Source organism: Stegodyphus dumicola, chromosome 3 (assembly GCF_044657685.1).
Source record: "Stegodyphus dumicola isolate Sdum_Otavi_A_Nest chromosome 3, ASM4465768v1".
NCBI lineage: Eukaryota > Metazoa > Arthropoda > Arachnida > Araneae > Eresidae > Stegodyphus > Stegodyphus dumicola.
The window spans coordinates 245,813,665-245,830,213 of NC_140770.1; the positions used below are offsets into that span (position 1 = coordinate 245,813,665).

At 32.4% G+C, this 16,549-nt stretch overlaps 2 protein-coding genes across 10 annotated transcripts in view; one reads left to right on the plus strand and one right to left on the minus strand.

Moving 5' to 3' along the window:
- The window catches only part of Sbp2 (SECIS-binding protein 2), a 99,536-nt gene extending 91,061 nt beyond the window's left edge, over positions 1-8,475 (plus strand). For all 7 annotated transcript variants that reach the window (XM_085813996.1, XM_085813999.1, XM_085813998.1 and 4 more), the window contains one exon: positions 8,044-8,475. In XM_085813996.1, the coding sequence (XP_085670122.1) occupies positions 8,044-8,274 (231 nt within the window). In that variant the 3' untranslated portion in view covers positions 8,275-8,475. The remainder of the gene's footprint in view (positions 1-8,043) is intronic.
- A 1,296-nt stretch (positions 8,476-9,771) lies between these two features.
- The window catches only part of Ppcs (phosphopantothenoylcysteine synthetase), a 70,654-nt gene continuing 63,876 nt past the window's right edge, over positions 9,772-16,549 (minus strand). For all 3 annotated transcript variants that reach the window (XR_015040432.1, XR_015040433.1, XM_085814005.1), the window contains exon 9: positions 9,772-10,098. The gene's annotated coding sequence lies outside the window, so the exon portion shown is untranslated. The remainder of the gene's footprint in view (positions 10,099-16,549) is intronic.

Here is a 16,549-nt window from a genome sequence, read left to right on the forward strand (position 1 = left end):
GCCCGTGGCTGTGTGCAGTTGAAGGAACCAAGGCAACAGGAGAAATCAATTCCTTCGCCCAGGGATCCTCCAAAGAAACAGTTGACGGAAGAAAGGGAGACCGTAAAGGAGTCGGAACCAGAGCTTTCTTTGGAGGCTCTGGAGAAGACATCTGAATAGGTCTCCCTTGTCACTACTTCCTTTGAAGTAGTATGCTAAGGATGCGGCTTTTAACTAAGTCTCTCCTAAAATCCTTCAGGGTAAGTTCTTTTCTTTCATTTAACCTGTTTTAATGGTTAAGGTTAGTCAGTTAAACCTGCAACATAGCAGAGCAGCTTCATACAATTTAGCTGCTCAATTAGGTAAGCAAGGCACTTTTGTTGCCTTAATTCAAGAACCTTGGGTGTACAAGGGTAAAATCCTTGGTAGGCCCATGAACGCGCACTTCTTTTTGACAGAGGGACCTGATAAAAGGCCTAGAACTAGCATTTACATTTCTAAAAATATAAAGGCTATGAAATTATCCCAATTTACATCAGAGGACTTAACTGCTATTGTAATTAAGGACATAAACAGTTCACTGAGAGGAAACATTTGTTTTTGCTCGGTTTACATGGCTTATGACCTTAACATTCCGCAAGAATTTATAGATCTTGTGAGCTTCTGTGAAATAAACAATATTCCTATGGTTATTAGTGGTGATGTTAACGCTCACCACCTGTCATGGGGCAGTTCTGATACTAATCCTAGAGGAGAAAAACTCATGGAATTTATAATGAATACCAACCTAACTTGGGTAAACAGGGGAAATCGCCCCACCTTTGTTAACAGAAGAAGAGAAGAAGTCATTGACCTCACATTAACTTCTTCTGATATTTATAACCTTATTGAGAATTGGCATGTAAGTGACAATCCCTCACTTTCTGACCATCGCCTTATACAATTTTGTATTAGAGATGAAATTCCAGCTGAATATTTTAGAAACATTAAAAACACAAATTGGGACCTTTATAAGGATTTCCTGGTTTCTAATGTCATTAACCTTCAGGTTTTAGACAATAATTGTACAGTTGAGGAGCTTGATATTCAAGCAAACAATTTGACAAATATCATTATTGAATCTTATCATGCATCATGCCCTCTCAAACGAAGGAAGTACTCTCCTAGCAAGAGAGTTTGGTGGACCAAGGAGCTTGAAAGCCTCCGCCTAGAGGTTCGGAGAGCTCACAGGAAAGCTGTCAGAAATAAATCTGAAGTTAACTGGTCAACTTCAAAATTCTACAAAGGAAATTTAAAATGGAAATCAGGAAAACTAAATACAACTCATGGAGATCGTTCTGCACAGATATTCTATCCTACCATGAGACTGCCAGAGTATATAAGATTCTTAAAAGATCTCAGGAGTCTCAACTCTCATTGGTTATGCGACCTGATGGCAGTTATACTATAAACCCTTTGGATACACTTTCGACCATGTTGAATTTTCATCTGGGGGACAGAAGTGTCACCTCTGACCCCCAGGAAAATCCATTGGAACTACTTCATAATCCATTAGATCTGGATTTTGCTAAGACAATTGTGAATTTTGAAAAGGCTAAAGCGGCCCTTGATGTATTTCTTCCCTTTAAATCTCCAGGGAATGATGGCATTTACCCAATTCTGCTTCAGAAAGGCTGGGATATTTTTGGTCACATTCTCGTGGACATATTCAGGTCCAGTTTGATTTTAGGATATGTTCCTAAGATTTGGAGAACTTCACGAGGTGTGTTTCTTCCTAAACCAGGAAAAGATACATATGAGAAACCAAACTCTTTTAGAATGATCACGCTAACATCCTTCCAGCTTAAGCTGTTGGAGCAATTGATTTTCTGGCACCTCCAGTCAGATAATAATCTGAAACATACCTTTAGCTTAGACCAACACGGTTTTAGGCCTGGCTTCTCCACTGAGTCGGCCTTACACCAACTCGTGTGGAGAATAGAAAAAACAATTATAGACGGACACTTTGCCATTGGGATTCTACTGGATATTGTAGGAGCCTTTGATAACATCGGTTTCGAGAAAATACATAAGGCCCTTACTGGAAGTCATATTCACCCTATGATAACTAGATGGGTCATCTTCATGATTAAAAACAGGAATATCTGTGTTAAGTCTCGCTGACTATGAAGTAAAGAGAGATATTACTAAAGGGTGTCCGCAGGGTGGTATTCTTTCTCCGTTCCTGTGGAACCTAGTTTTCGACTCACTCTTAGTACTTCTACGGGAGGAACCTGGCATGTCACAGGCTTATGTAGATGACCTTATTGTGTTATTACAGGGTTTCGATATCGGAACCCTACATAATCAAGCTCAGCAGATCTTAAATAAAGTTTCACACTGGGGTGATACAAATGGCCTTTCTTTCTCTGCTGAAAAATCTGAGGTCATAGTTTTCACGTGGAGAAGGAAATGGAAACTGGCAGATTTATATCTGGGTCACCAGATTATTAGGCGTAAGGAATGCGTTAAATACCGAGGATGTTACCTGGATAGTAAACTTACATGGATCACCCATATAAAAGAAAAGGCACAAACGGCCACAAATGTTCTAGTACTTTGTAGGCGAATCGTTGGTAAACAGTGGGGCCTTAACCCAAAATCTACTCTATGGATTTATACTGCCATTGTCCGGCCAATGCTTTCTTACGGATGCGTGGTCTGGATTAATGTTATTAACAAAAGCACGTATTTAAACATTTTACAAAAGGTGCAAAGACTTGCTTGCCTAAGCATTAGTGGGGCTTTAAATAGTACCCCTACTGCTGCATTAGAATTTTTACTGCAAATTCCACCCTTGAAATTATTCTTGAGCGGAGAAGCAATTAAAGCCATGTATAGATTGAATAAAAATGGCACATGGTGCCAAAGGACAAGTTTTGGTCATAAAAGCCACATTGACATATGTCTGGACTTGGGCAATGAGATCCCTATAATCTATATGCCCAAAGATGCAATTACTAAAACAATAGTTCCAGATAAACTATTCTCAACTCATATACCAAAAAGGAATGAGATAGAATCTCTAATTGACCTAATTCCAACAGGCTCAATTGAATGTTACACAGATGGATCAAAATCCAACTTCACTGGAGCTGGAGCTATTACAAGGACCAAGGGATCTGAAGAAGATTTCATTAGATTTCATCTATACCTTGGTAAATTTACAACTGTTTTCCAAGCCGAGGTTCTGGCGATCAATATGGTCGCCAGGGAGCTCTTAGCTAAAAATACAGTTGATAAGTATATATATATTCTCTCTGACAGCCAATCAGCCATCCTTGCCCTGGCTAATCGTGTCAAGTTACAAAACTGTGTTTTGAACTGTACTCAAGATCTCAATTCTCTGGCTCAGGCCCATAATACCATTAGTTTAGTCTGGGTCCCAGGTCATTGTGATTTTGCTGGAAATGAACTAGCTGATAAAGTAGCTAAAGATGCTTCGCAACTACCCATGTTTGGCCCAGAACCATTTTACCCAGTTTCATATCAAACGGTTAAAAAAGAAGTAAGAAGCTGGATAAAGAACAAACATGATGATATATGGTCTAAACTTCCAGACTGTGCTCATTCTAAATTGGTGCTCAGTACACTTAACTTTTCAGGTAAATGAACTGGAATTTACCTGTTAATTACGTCGCGACGCGCAATGAACTGGAAGTTGATCTGTCAGCACTATCGTTATCTTCAGGGCAGATGTTTTTATTTTATTCGGCTTATAATTCCTTATTAAATGTAGTATTTCATCTCGATGTACTCCGTCTTTGATATGATTTAAATCAAATTCCTCGTCATTATAAATATCACAAATACAAATCAAATAGTTTGCTGGTTGCAATTTTCTAATTTCGGCTATGCGTAATGTATGCTTTACGCATGCGCGCGTTGAAAGAAATGTTTAATAAAGTAAACAAATAAATATTAAGCTTCTTTTTTTGTAAATTTTGATACCCTTTAGATCATAATTGCTCATTATTTTATAAATTACAGTTTCATATCTTTAATTTTATAATTTCTGCATGCCATCGTACCAGATTTAAACTGATGATCTATAATCCGGAATTGCCGAAGTCCCGACGAGTCCGGATTAAAGACTTTTGACTGTATTAGCTTCTTTTAATCAAAGAATGTATTGGCAACTATTCTGATTTTCAAATATTAACAAAACTAATATGTAAAGAAGGATTTGGAGGTATTAAATATTAGCCTGCCTAGGAAAAACATTCTTGAATATTTGCTCACATATATATATATATATATACAGTGATGGCCAAAATTGTGGACACTTTTGGAAATTTTTGTTTTTGAACTTTGTATGCTTATAGAAAATGTTACGTTTCGCAAAATGCAAACTTGTATATATCATTTTAAAGAGAATTTATTACTGAATTCAATACAAAACACAAAATTCAATTATTTGCAATACAAAAAAGTTATATGTACTTTAATATAAATAAAAAACACAGATATAAAGTGGTTTGTAATGTCTAGCTTTCCTGGTCAATCACTGTTCTTGTTCTGAGAACCAATCAAATGTTAGTAACTGCCAGTAGAAGCTGACATCATGTTTACACTTGAAACAATTCATTATTTTGCTTTGTTCTGTAGAAGGAGGACCTGTTTCTTATACACTGCAATTACAAGTAGGAATTTTTGTAAAAATTTTTAATATTTAGTCAAGAAGCAATGACATCAAATAAAAGAGTAGATTGGACACCTAGAAAGAGATGTAATATTATTGTGTTAAATTGCAAGACAAGTGGGTGGTTCAGTGACTACATCTGGAGTCCGAAAGTTTTGTTTACAATATCAGGAGACAAATGGAGACAAATTCAATGAAAAACAAAGAAGGAAAAGGCCGAAAAAGGTGCACCACATCTATTGATGACAGAAGAATAAAAAGACTATGTCTCCAAGATAGAAAACTGTCATCGGCGGCCATCAGAAGTGATCTGAATGATGCTGGTGTTTCTGTCAGTTCAAGAACAATCAGGAGAAGATTAACAGATGTTGGACTGAGAGGTAGAATTCCACGAAAAAAGCCTTATCATAATTTTCAGCAACGAAAAAAAAAAAAAAAAAAAGACTACAGTGGGCAAAAGAACACATTAATTGGACAGATGATCAGTGGTCACAAGTTATATGGAGTGACGAAACTAAGATATCGTTATTCGGTAGTGATGGGCGAAAATATGTGAGAGGTAAAATAGGAGAAGAGCTACATCCTGACTGCATTCAAGCAACTGTGAAGAACCCAGCTAGTGTTATGATTTGGTCATGCATGTCAGCTGATGGTATTGGTCGTCTTCATGTCATCGATGGGACACTGAATGCCAGAAAATACATTGACACTATTCTAGAAACAAAACTTCTACCTTCCATCAGAGATCTCTTTCCCAACAATGCTTCGTTTATTTTTCAGCAGGATTCTGCTCCTTGCCACACGGCCAAAATATCAAAAGAGTGGTTTCGTACAAAGAGCATTAACTTGTTGTCATGGCCAGGAAACAGTCCTGACCTCAATCCTATCGAAAATTTGTGGCACCGTTTGAAAACTCTTGTCCGAATGCGGCGCCCATCAAATAAAAGGGACCTAATTGTGTCTATAATTGTTTCCTGGCATCATGTAATAACGAAAGAAGAGCTTAAAACTCTTGTCAGCTCAATGAAATGTCGATGTGAAGTTGTAATAAAAAATAAAGGGTACCCTACTAAGTACTGATAACTCACTGCAATCATCACTAACTAGTGTATATCAATAACTATTATTGTTTAACTTTTTTTGTATTGCAAATAATTGAATTCAGTAATAAATTCTCTTTAAAATGATATATACAAGTTTGCATTTTGTGAAACATAACGTTTTCTATAAGCATACAAAGTTCAAAAACATAAAAATTTCCAAAAGTGTCCACAATTTTGGGCACCACTGTATATGAATAAATGCAAAGTAGGTCAAAGCTAATTCAGTTGTGCACTGATAGCAGCAAGTGATGATGGTAATGCAAAAAAAAATTGAGATAAATTAATACGTTTAAAATCCAAAGAAATTAGTAATTTACATCTTTTATTGCATTGTCATCGGGATTGGTGCAAGGAAATTTCGTTATTTAGCAAGCACTATGCGTAACACCATATGTTATGCTAATGGGTAACAAATGTTATGCTAATGAGCAAATCAATTTAACATATTTTCTATTCAAAACAACTGTTGTTCTAATGTTACAAATTTAAGAACTATTTTTATTTTTTCCCTTTCATTGTATGTTTTTTTGGTATCCAATTTTCATTTGTTATTATTTTTTCATGCATTGGATTGCGTGTGTTTATATATTTTGTTTTTTGGGACTTGGTCTGTTAAAAAAAAAAAGAAAAATTTAGATTTTGTAAGCTTTTTTATGTATTAATGCTATAATTTTGCAATTTTTTGCATTACTTTCTTCAACCTGTAGGGGTTGGTCTAAGACACAGATTACTGTGATTACTTTTCTGAGATTACAGGTATTTACTTCTTTTGTTGCACCAATTCCCTGATGACAATACAACAAAAGATGTAAATCCTTTTTCATTTTTGGTTTATCCTTTTTTTATCATGTATTTCCTTTTTCATTTTTGGTTTTAACACTTTTTTCACCTTTAATGCAATTTTCTATTTTGCCTGTTCCCCACCCTCCATGTGGTTTGTTCCAAAGTGAATCTGAGTTGGATTTTAAACTTATTAATTCAATTTATTTTGCATTATATATGCATATATGTATACACACACTGACATGTATGTATGAATTTTTTTTATAATTACATACATACTAGTCCATATAAGTCTTTTATCTTGCTTTTATTTCCACATACCAATGGTTAGGGATAATATAGTGTATATATATATATATACACTATATTATCTATGTGTATTTGTGTGTGTGTATTATACACACACATAAATAAACATGGATGGAATTTTAAAGTAATTTTTTTCTGTACATACAGTTCACTTGTTCATACAAATCATTACGTGGCTTTTAGTTCCACAGACATTTGTCATAGACATATGCTAACAAAAATGTTTTAAATGATGCAAATATTTCAAGTTTTGACATTCTTTAATTTAAAAAATCAATTTGCAAAAATTATGAAATCTAACCTTTGAAATGCCCTTTGTTTGATCTCTATATTATATTTTATGCTCATGACAAAAACTAAAATACAAAAAATTTGACTTCCTTATGACAAAAGTTGACAGATATTTAATTTTAAATTTTAGAATATTTAGGGGAGAAAAGTGAAAATGATTGCATTTGAATTAACTAAAATTTGAACATCAATTCAAAAATGCTTCTTATGTTAATAGATTAAGTGACAAGCATTGCTATGCAGTGAAATATATTGATCAATAGAATTTTTTTTTCAAATATAACTTTGTTCTAAGAAACAATGGCAAACTTTATATTGAAAAAATATTTCTGTTTAATGATTATTAGATTAGGATATTCTAAAGTAATAAAACTGCATGAGAATATTAATAATGTTTTTCAGCATTTGAGAAATTACTTTTGTTGAATTTCTTTTGGTGTATTGTATGTAACAATAATATAAATTGAATAATGTATTTCTAGCATTTGGAAGCTTGGAAATTATTTGTATGAAAATTATTTCAGCACCATATGTAACAATATTATAAATTACAGAATGTCACCCACACGCTAAAGAATATCATAAAAGGTAGATTTCAAAATGGAAAAAAAAAAAAAAAAAAAAAAAAATCGAGATTATTCTAATTTATTTTTTAACTGACTCATCAAAACATGCTGACTATGAGGACAAAACTTAAATTAATTATCTCGGTGAATTTTTATTTTTTATTATAAAAACTTAGCTTTTTAAATAAATCTGCAGAAAAAGAAAAAAGTTTGTTTTTGTTTGAAATGGATACATTCTTTGACGTTTATCATTATAAAAATGTATTAACTATCTGTTAAAATTATTCTGTATTAGTTGTTAATATTTAAATTTTGATTATATGTTTTCCAGGTAAATTTTAAGAAAATGCTAGAGCTTCAGTGTGAGAGTATGAATGATTATAAAGAAATTTTAAGTAAAATAGCATCAGAATTATCTGATGATGTAATACATAAATTGTTATGGGCACGGAAAGCAGCTCCTGAAACTCTGCATGATATGAGAACAGAAATATTGAGGAAAATTTTTCTTTCAGAAAATATCCAAATACAAGAAGAAATTTCCACAAATGTGGAAAACTAATGTTTTGATGAGCATATGTCATATAAAACATATTTACATATTTTTAAAATATACTTTTTAGAATAAATGTAAATATTTATTTAATCAATATATATATCCATGTGATAATTCATATCAGTTGCCTTATTGATATTGCTGACTATTTTGATATTTGATATATATGTATACATATGTAATATTAAAGTCAAAGTTTTGAATGCATGAGTATTAGTACAATTTTTCATTTACCTCTATTTTATTTTCATATATGGTTGGAATATATATTCATTTTAGAGCAAGTTCTCAGAAATCTTAACCAATTTACAAAATTTTACTACATGTAACAATGTAATTTTTTTCCAATTTTATTAGTTCATGTTGAGTAAATTCTAGTGGTTAATTTTTAACATTTTTGCCATTATTATGTGCATTCATAAAATATTATACAAGCTGAAAATTCTCTCAGTTAATTATTTTTTATGGATCAAGTGTCACTTGATTTGCTACTAAATATAAAAATAAAAGCTGAATTTAAATTTCATTAGATAAATTATTATACTATCTTGTGTTAATGCTATTGTGACAGATTATTATGATTAGCATGTATTACAGTCTGTAAGTAGTGGATATTTGTTATTTTTTTAAATAATTAATAAAGTAATAAAATTCTTGTAAAATTAGTAGTAGACAATATTGTATGTTTTTATAATTTATTTATTTCTATCGTGCAAAGAATGTAATGTACAGGAGCATCTATCAACACATAGCATTTAGTCATTCTTACTTCTTTGAAATTAAAGAATATCCTTTGAATGGAGATGTATAGTAAAAAAAAAAAAAAAAGGTTCATATTTAATTTGCATGTCTAAAGAAATTTTTAAAATCCATGTTTTTAAACCCATACATCCTCTGTGAAATAATTTGTAAATTACCGGTGTTTTGCAACTTTAACCACTTGAATACTAACAGGTCAATAGAATCTCATGTTATAGATGATGAGAGTTTTCATAGAGTATGAAGTGACTTGTTTAGAAGTATATAGTTCATGGATTCTGTTCGTGGCAATTGAATGAGCTGGTTTTATGGCTTTTTCATGTTTATCCCATAATGTGGGTCAGTATTTCCCTTAGAAAGTTCATGAAATGTATTCCTCCCTTTAGCAGATAGCTTTTTGAGCATTTTGTGGCAATTAAACAATTGGTCAAAAAAAAAAAAAAAATCCTAACTCATGGTCTAATATTACACAGCATTTTAGTTTCTCTCATCACCTTGAATTTACAATTAGTGTGTTTATACAGTAATAGGATGTCGTGTTAATTTCTATGTACGATCCTTTATACATATTGTTAGGAAATTTGATCTACCTTAAATAGTCAGTTGATGTCTCTGACAAGACTTCCAGCATTTCTCTCTATTCCTCTGGTGTCCAAAAGTACTAAAAGATGCATTCCATAATTTTAATCCGATATGAACTGTAATACAAAATTCATGTTCTAGAAGCATAATATTATAAATATGTTAGGATAAAGTACATATTTTATTAATAATCAATTTTGGGAGGAGACAAGAGTCATCCTTTCAGAAGTTAAATAAGTGCCTTATAAATAATTTCAAGATCAATAATAAATAATTTCACAAGGTCTTTCAAAAATTATTGAAAGAACATAAAAAGCTACAAAAAAGAAAATTTAGTTCTTAACCAACAAAACTGACAGTAATTTCACAAGCAAGCATTTCCTCTCTGGTTTGCTGCTTACATAATTCATGGAAAGTAGTCCTGATCCTCTTGCTTGATGATCATTCTCACAGTTGTACAAGATGCACTGCACTATTGAGTTCGTGTTCCTACAGTTTTAAAGAATCAAATAATTCAAAAAAAAAAAAAAAAAAAAAAAAAAAAAAGACTCAGAATTAAAGGCCATAATGTACCTAAGTAAAATAACTATTACCATGTTAATTCAAATTATGAAGAATGCAGTGCAAGAAAAATTAGTCATGAACTGTTTCAAGCAAAATATTCTAAGTAAGTTGACAACAGTTATTCCTCCAACAATTAATTTAGCATTATTATTTGTTATATATTTAGAGATGTTGTTTCTGAACAAATATGTTCAATTGTGCTAAATATTTATGGTATAGGACAGGAACCTTTTTATTTGTTGATTGAAATATTACATCTTTATCTTTGAAATTATTCATTTGGTTGTATATATGAAGCTGCTAACTATTATAACCAGTATAGTGATTCCCGAAATAAAATTATTGATTTTGTTGAGCGGTATATGACATTATGTTGAAGCTTCAATTTTCTGATAACAGAGAAAATGAAATGCATTTTGCTTTCTGATTCCTTTTTTGGTTTACACCAGAATTTAGCAACTTACTGTGAAGGCATCATCCAAAAGAATAAATATGTGAATGAAATTGTTCAAAAACATCTAAGGCAAAAAGAAATGATTAAATACAATTGGCAAGACAATTGTATTTAATTAATCCAATGCAGCAACAATTGTATTTAGTTATTTTAATGCTGCCATGTGTAGTTTTCTAAATCTGATGATACTCTTATCAATGATACAAGATTCAGAAGAGTGTTATATAAAAGCACAATAGGAAGCAAATGTTTTACTTTAAAATCTTCTAAGGTTTGAAAAATACTGACAGTATTTACTTACATGCTTATATTTGAAATTATACATAATGCATCTAAAAAATGTGTAATCGCTTTGAATTAGAAAATTTATTTTCCAACCTAAAGGATTAAATTTCTGAGAAAAGTAAGCCTGTAGTCCCGTTTGAAAAATAAATGTGCTTTTTGGATCAAAAGGAATGTTCCAAATGGTCGCTTTCAGCATTGACACGCAACAGATTCCGTACTCGCACCAAAGTGTCCAGTGGGATTTCTGCACACACTGCTGTATTCTCATCCCAAAGTGTGTCAAGGTTATGTGGTTTACAGCGGTTCACTTCATAACTTTATCTTTTACTGTGCCTCATAAGATGGAGTGGCCATAAGGTCTGCTGGAGAATATGCAGAAAACTCGATTGGTCCCCTGTATTCTGTCCATCTTGATACAGATCTATGCTCACAGAACCCTCTGATAGTGCAATAGGGTGCCATCTTATGGCTGATAAAACCTGTCATTGGCATACACAAATGGAAGGGAAAATGCAGTCAACAAATAATGTTAGGTGCTTTTCTTCAGTTGTAGTGTCTTCAAAACAGAAAATGTCCCTAGGACAAACCACACCACACATTTATAGCCTTTTTTACAGGCAAATTCACACCCTTTTCAACAGTAGTGCGACAATTATCTTCAACCCAGTGCACATAATTATACCTATTGACAGTTCCCTTAAGTTTAAATTGTGCTTCATCCAAACAAACAATGCTATCTATAAATTCTGGTTCACATGTAACCTTCTCCTGATGTTTTCAGAAATGCAATGCATGAGTATTTATTATTGAAATATATACTGTGTTATTGCAGTTGCTCCCAATAAATGGAATTGTGTTATTAATATTGTTATGAAATGTCCAGGCGCAGTAGGATAGCTTCCCCGCAAAGCAGGTTTAGGGTAGCCATAAAATGGCAAGATAAAGGAGGTTTACCACATTTGGTGAGAAAATTGTTGATATGCCATAGACGGATGGAGAACCTTCTGGAACGAATTCTTATCGTTTTAGCCCAGAATGTTCTCAAACACAAGCCAAAAGCTATATAAACCCTGCTGGTATACGCGGAGAGTTAGTGTCGAGTCAGTTCGTGCGGAGTCGATTGAGTTGATGTTATTATCCATTGAAAAGGAATTATTAGATGGATTGGATGTTGAAGCAACTACAGACAGATTTGCAGACATCTAATGAATACAAACAATTGCTCTTGATATAGTAGACTGCATGAAATATGATTCTAAACTGCCCATTAATGTATAGTACATTTAGTACAAGAAAACTATTAAAATATTTGCTATTCATTTAAAATTTGTAAAAATTATTTAAAATATCAATTATAGCGACCTGTATTTATATTTAGCATTGATTACATGCGGCTAGTAACTCGTATATGCCAGACATGGCCAAACTGTGGCTCTCCGACACCTTAACTGCAGCTCTTGAGCTACTTGCGTTCTTTGACATCTGAAAGGCGACTTGTTTTAAAAAAATATGGTTTAATTTTTTAATACTAATGGAATTTGAAATAGAAATCTTACAGTGCCACGTTTCTGTATTAATCGCTAATTTAATTTCTGATATTACGTATGTAAACATTTGATAGATTTCAAACTGTCCACTGCTGGCTTATCCTCAGAGCAACAAATACGTAAAATTACAAATAATTCCATTTCTGGTTATTACTATTCCAGTTATGTTACGTTTTTAACAAGTAATGGTCATCGGAATACATTAATGTGAAGGTAATCTAAAAGGCAATGCTAATATTTTTATTTAATTACTCTCCCTAATATTTTTTCTTTCAAGTTAATTTTACTTCAGACAGTATCTGCTTACATTCCTGTGTGATCCCATTGTTCACAACAATTGTGATCCACCTCGAAGATTTGCTATTCGTTGTAGGATACTACTTTTTATTCAGTCCCTGAATGGCATGAGTAAACTGCTGAAGAAACCTGTTCCGCTTTGCTATCCATATAGAGCTCTTTTAATCTATGGAAGAATTTTATGAGGATTTTATTTTTCGTGGAATGAACCTTCAGCCTCTTACTGGTTTAGAAGACTTGTCTCAATTTTCTGCGGAAGTCCTTCAAAATTCATTTCCTATCCTTAAGCAAGTTAGGCATTTTTATGCAATTGCTTCACAGATTTCACAACCATTCACAATAATATGCTTAATGAACACTTTTTCCACATAGAACTCAATCTTTTGTAATAATTCCTTGGTAATCTTAGGTAGAGATAATAATTTATTTCACCTATGGTTGTGCATGCTGAAATATCGTGGGAAGAATCACTGGTTTGACAATGATTAAATTTTAGTCAAAATGTTTAATTCCCATTCCATCAAATATTGTTATTCCAGATAGAGGTCTTTCACCTTAATGATCAAATCTTCATATCAATAACGTTGCATTAAACAACGAAGGATCAACAGAACACAAATATCTCTTCTCAAATTCTTCTGTCAAAATCGGCATATTGATATCGGTTAAATCTCTTTAGCTTGTGATATTTTCTCATATTTTTCTATTTGATGTTAGATGACCATCTTTCATTCTACCTTGCACTAGGTTAGAGATATTTTGCTGCCTGGTATATCTAAATTTTTCACCCTTTAGTACTACCTCTCTGCAGCTGCACCGGTTGCCCCGGCTCTGATGCCAACATTTCACTGCTTTTAACGTGCTAATATTTTTTGTCTTCCTAATTTTCGATCATCATGTCCCTCTGACACTTCCTTCTTGGAAACTTAGTAGCCAAACGAAAAAATTTACAATAATCCACTGCTTGATCACTACAAGTTTCAGGCAATAATATGAAATTTTGTTTCTGAAAACATTCCTTTTTAAAGTCTGAGCTTTTATTTTCTAAAGTATATTCTGCCCACAGACTTCATTTGAGATTTATTTTATGTACATAGGTTAGGTAACCCAATGGAAAGTAACTATGTAACCTTAGGCTGATAATAATTTATTTTAAACTTTCTGAGCTATTATACCTAAAAGTTCAACACGAGAAGTCGTTTGATTGCCTTTTATGGGTCCAATAATTTGAATGTGGTGGATCCGTACACCTATTTGGCAACAACTTAGGGTCTAACCTATTGTGCAGACATCTGTCGTGTTACAAAAGGCCTCCACATCGAACATCTGTACATGTCCATAGAAATATGAAGAGTTACACTTTCAAAATATTATATTTGCATTTGAAAAATAAATTCATAATAGTAGTGACAGGTATGTTTTCTTTCTGTATCATTAGCTTTGATTTACCATCTATTTGAAAAACAGCTCAAAATTAAATAGCTAGGTTGAAGAGTTTGGCTGATCGACAAATGGAATAAGTGCCCGACGAAGCTTTTATATAACCCGGCATGAACTACTAGATTTTTTAGAAATAGGTTATGTATGTTTCAAATTATCGTAATGATTCAAGAGGTTCGAGAATTTTTCAATGACGTGCATGAATTTTGTTGTCTATATCCAAAATTATCAGGATAATTCGAGATAGTTTCAAGAATTTTCAATGATGCTTATGAACTTCATTAGTTATGTCCAAAATTATCGGGGTAATTCGAGTGATTGTTTCAAAGCATTTTCAATGAGGTGCCTGAATTTCATTATCAATGTGTTCAAAATTATCGAGATGATTCAAAAGATAGTTTCGAGGATTTCCAATGATGAGCATAAACTTCGTTATCTATATCCAAAATTATCAGGACGATTTGAGAGATAGTTTCAAGAATTTTCAATGATGCGCAGTATACTGATCACTAAAAAATTCTGGCAGATTCCATTGAATGCCACAATGAAATACTGTATCAGTCAGGGCTTTCGTGAGAGATACTGATTATGCGAATACCACTGAAATCGAATTCATGTTCTTTTTTTTGGTGAATTCTTCAACAGTAAAAGTAGTTATTCCAAAGTTTTAGGAAAAAATGTTTAACAATTTCTTAGGATCTAAAGATTCGAATGATCTCAGTATGTTGGTCCTTACGTTAATTTTGTGGAGAAACAAAATTACTTTTTAATCAAAAGCCTAAACGAGTTAATAATATATTTATTTTTAGATAAATATTTTTTTCTCGAATAATAGTTTCTATGCAGCATATGGTGGCGTGTATCATTTAATTTATGCTTTCTAAAAAACTGCTCATGAGTTTAAAAAAAAAACTCTATTTTAAATAATGATTTGTAATTTACTGAAATAATGTTTTTTACATAATTGTAGACCAATAAATATGCTTATATGCTTCCGATTCATTTTACTTCTAAAATCAAACAACAATAATTATACAAGTAGAAGTATAAAGGAAATCAGAAGAAAATATTTGGATTATCTATCTACCTCAAGAAAAAATGCTCAATTGCCCAGCACAAGAAGAGTTACCAGTTTTTATTTTTTTAGTGGGAACTTAACTTTTCTGAACAAAAAACAGTAGATATAAGATGCTGTAGAGTCATTAGATTAGTTCAAAGTCATGGAAAATTAGCAATGCCCTCACTGGGACTCGAACCCAAAACCTCTCGAATACATGCCGAGCGTGCTAACCACTATACCACGAAGGTATACTAAGAAAGCGGGAGAAATACTTTATATACTCCCTCTTTTAAAGGGCAACTGGGGATAAGGGGACCCAATCGCCAAATCTTGGTGAAAAGGTGATGAATGGTGAAGAATCATCATTCATCACCTTTTAGTTCGGGCACCACTGTTAGGTTATTTGGAAGCAGGAGATGTGAACAATGCCCTCACTGGGACTCAAACCACGGACCTCTCGAATACGCGCCGAACGTGCTGACCACTATACCACAAAGGCATGCTAAGAAGTCGGGAGAAATACCTTATAATGTTTTTATTCATATTTATATGTAATCATGTTAATCATAAATTAATTAATTTACTTCAAAAGCTTCTTTATATTCAAAACTTGTCACATTATTTTTGAAACGATGTAAATTTGGACTTACGGCTCTCGAACGTTCATAAAATAAAAAAATGTGGCTCCTATTGTCTGAAATGTTGGCCATCCCCAGTGTATGCACTATAATTAAAAAAAAAAAAAAAAAAAAAAAAAATAATTTTGCAGTTTTTTTTACTTATGTATATTTTGAAAATCGCGTTCATTTCATTAAAAAAATATAAAGGGTGGCCTTATCATTGACAGTGGACCTCCTTTGTAACCTGGTGACCACTATTTTTAGACCCAGCCCTTCCCTGAGTTCTACAAAATTATTTGTTTAATGCTTCTTTAAATATATAATTGAACCTTGGTTTGAGAAAAGTTTACCATTTTTGATAAATTTTAGAATAACTAAGCATACAAAATTTATAACATAGAACATGCATTAATAAAAGTATGAAGTGTTATGTATATTTAATTTCAACCTTTTAAATTTTAAATACGAACTTTATCAGTTTAAATAAATAATTTATTCAGTTCTTTAATAGACAGTAAAACATTTATGTATACGCATTGTTATAGCAACTACAATCTTTGGAAAGAATCATCATTAAATTAGTGAACACATTATTAAATGCCTCTATGATTCAGTGGTCATTTATCAGAAGATGTAAATAAAAATATTTCAGAGTCACTTTCTTCCGGGTGAT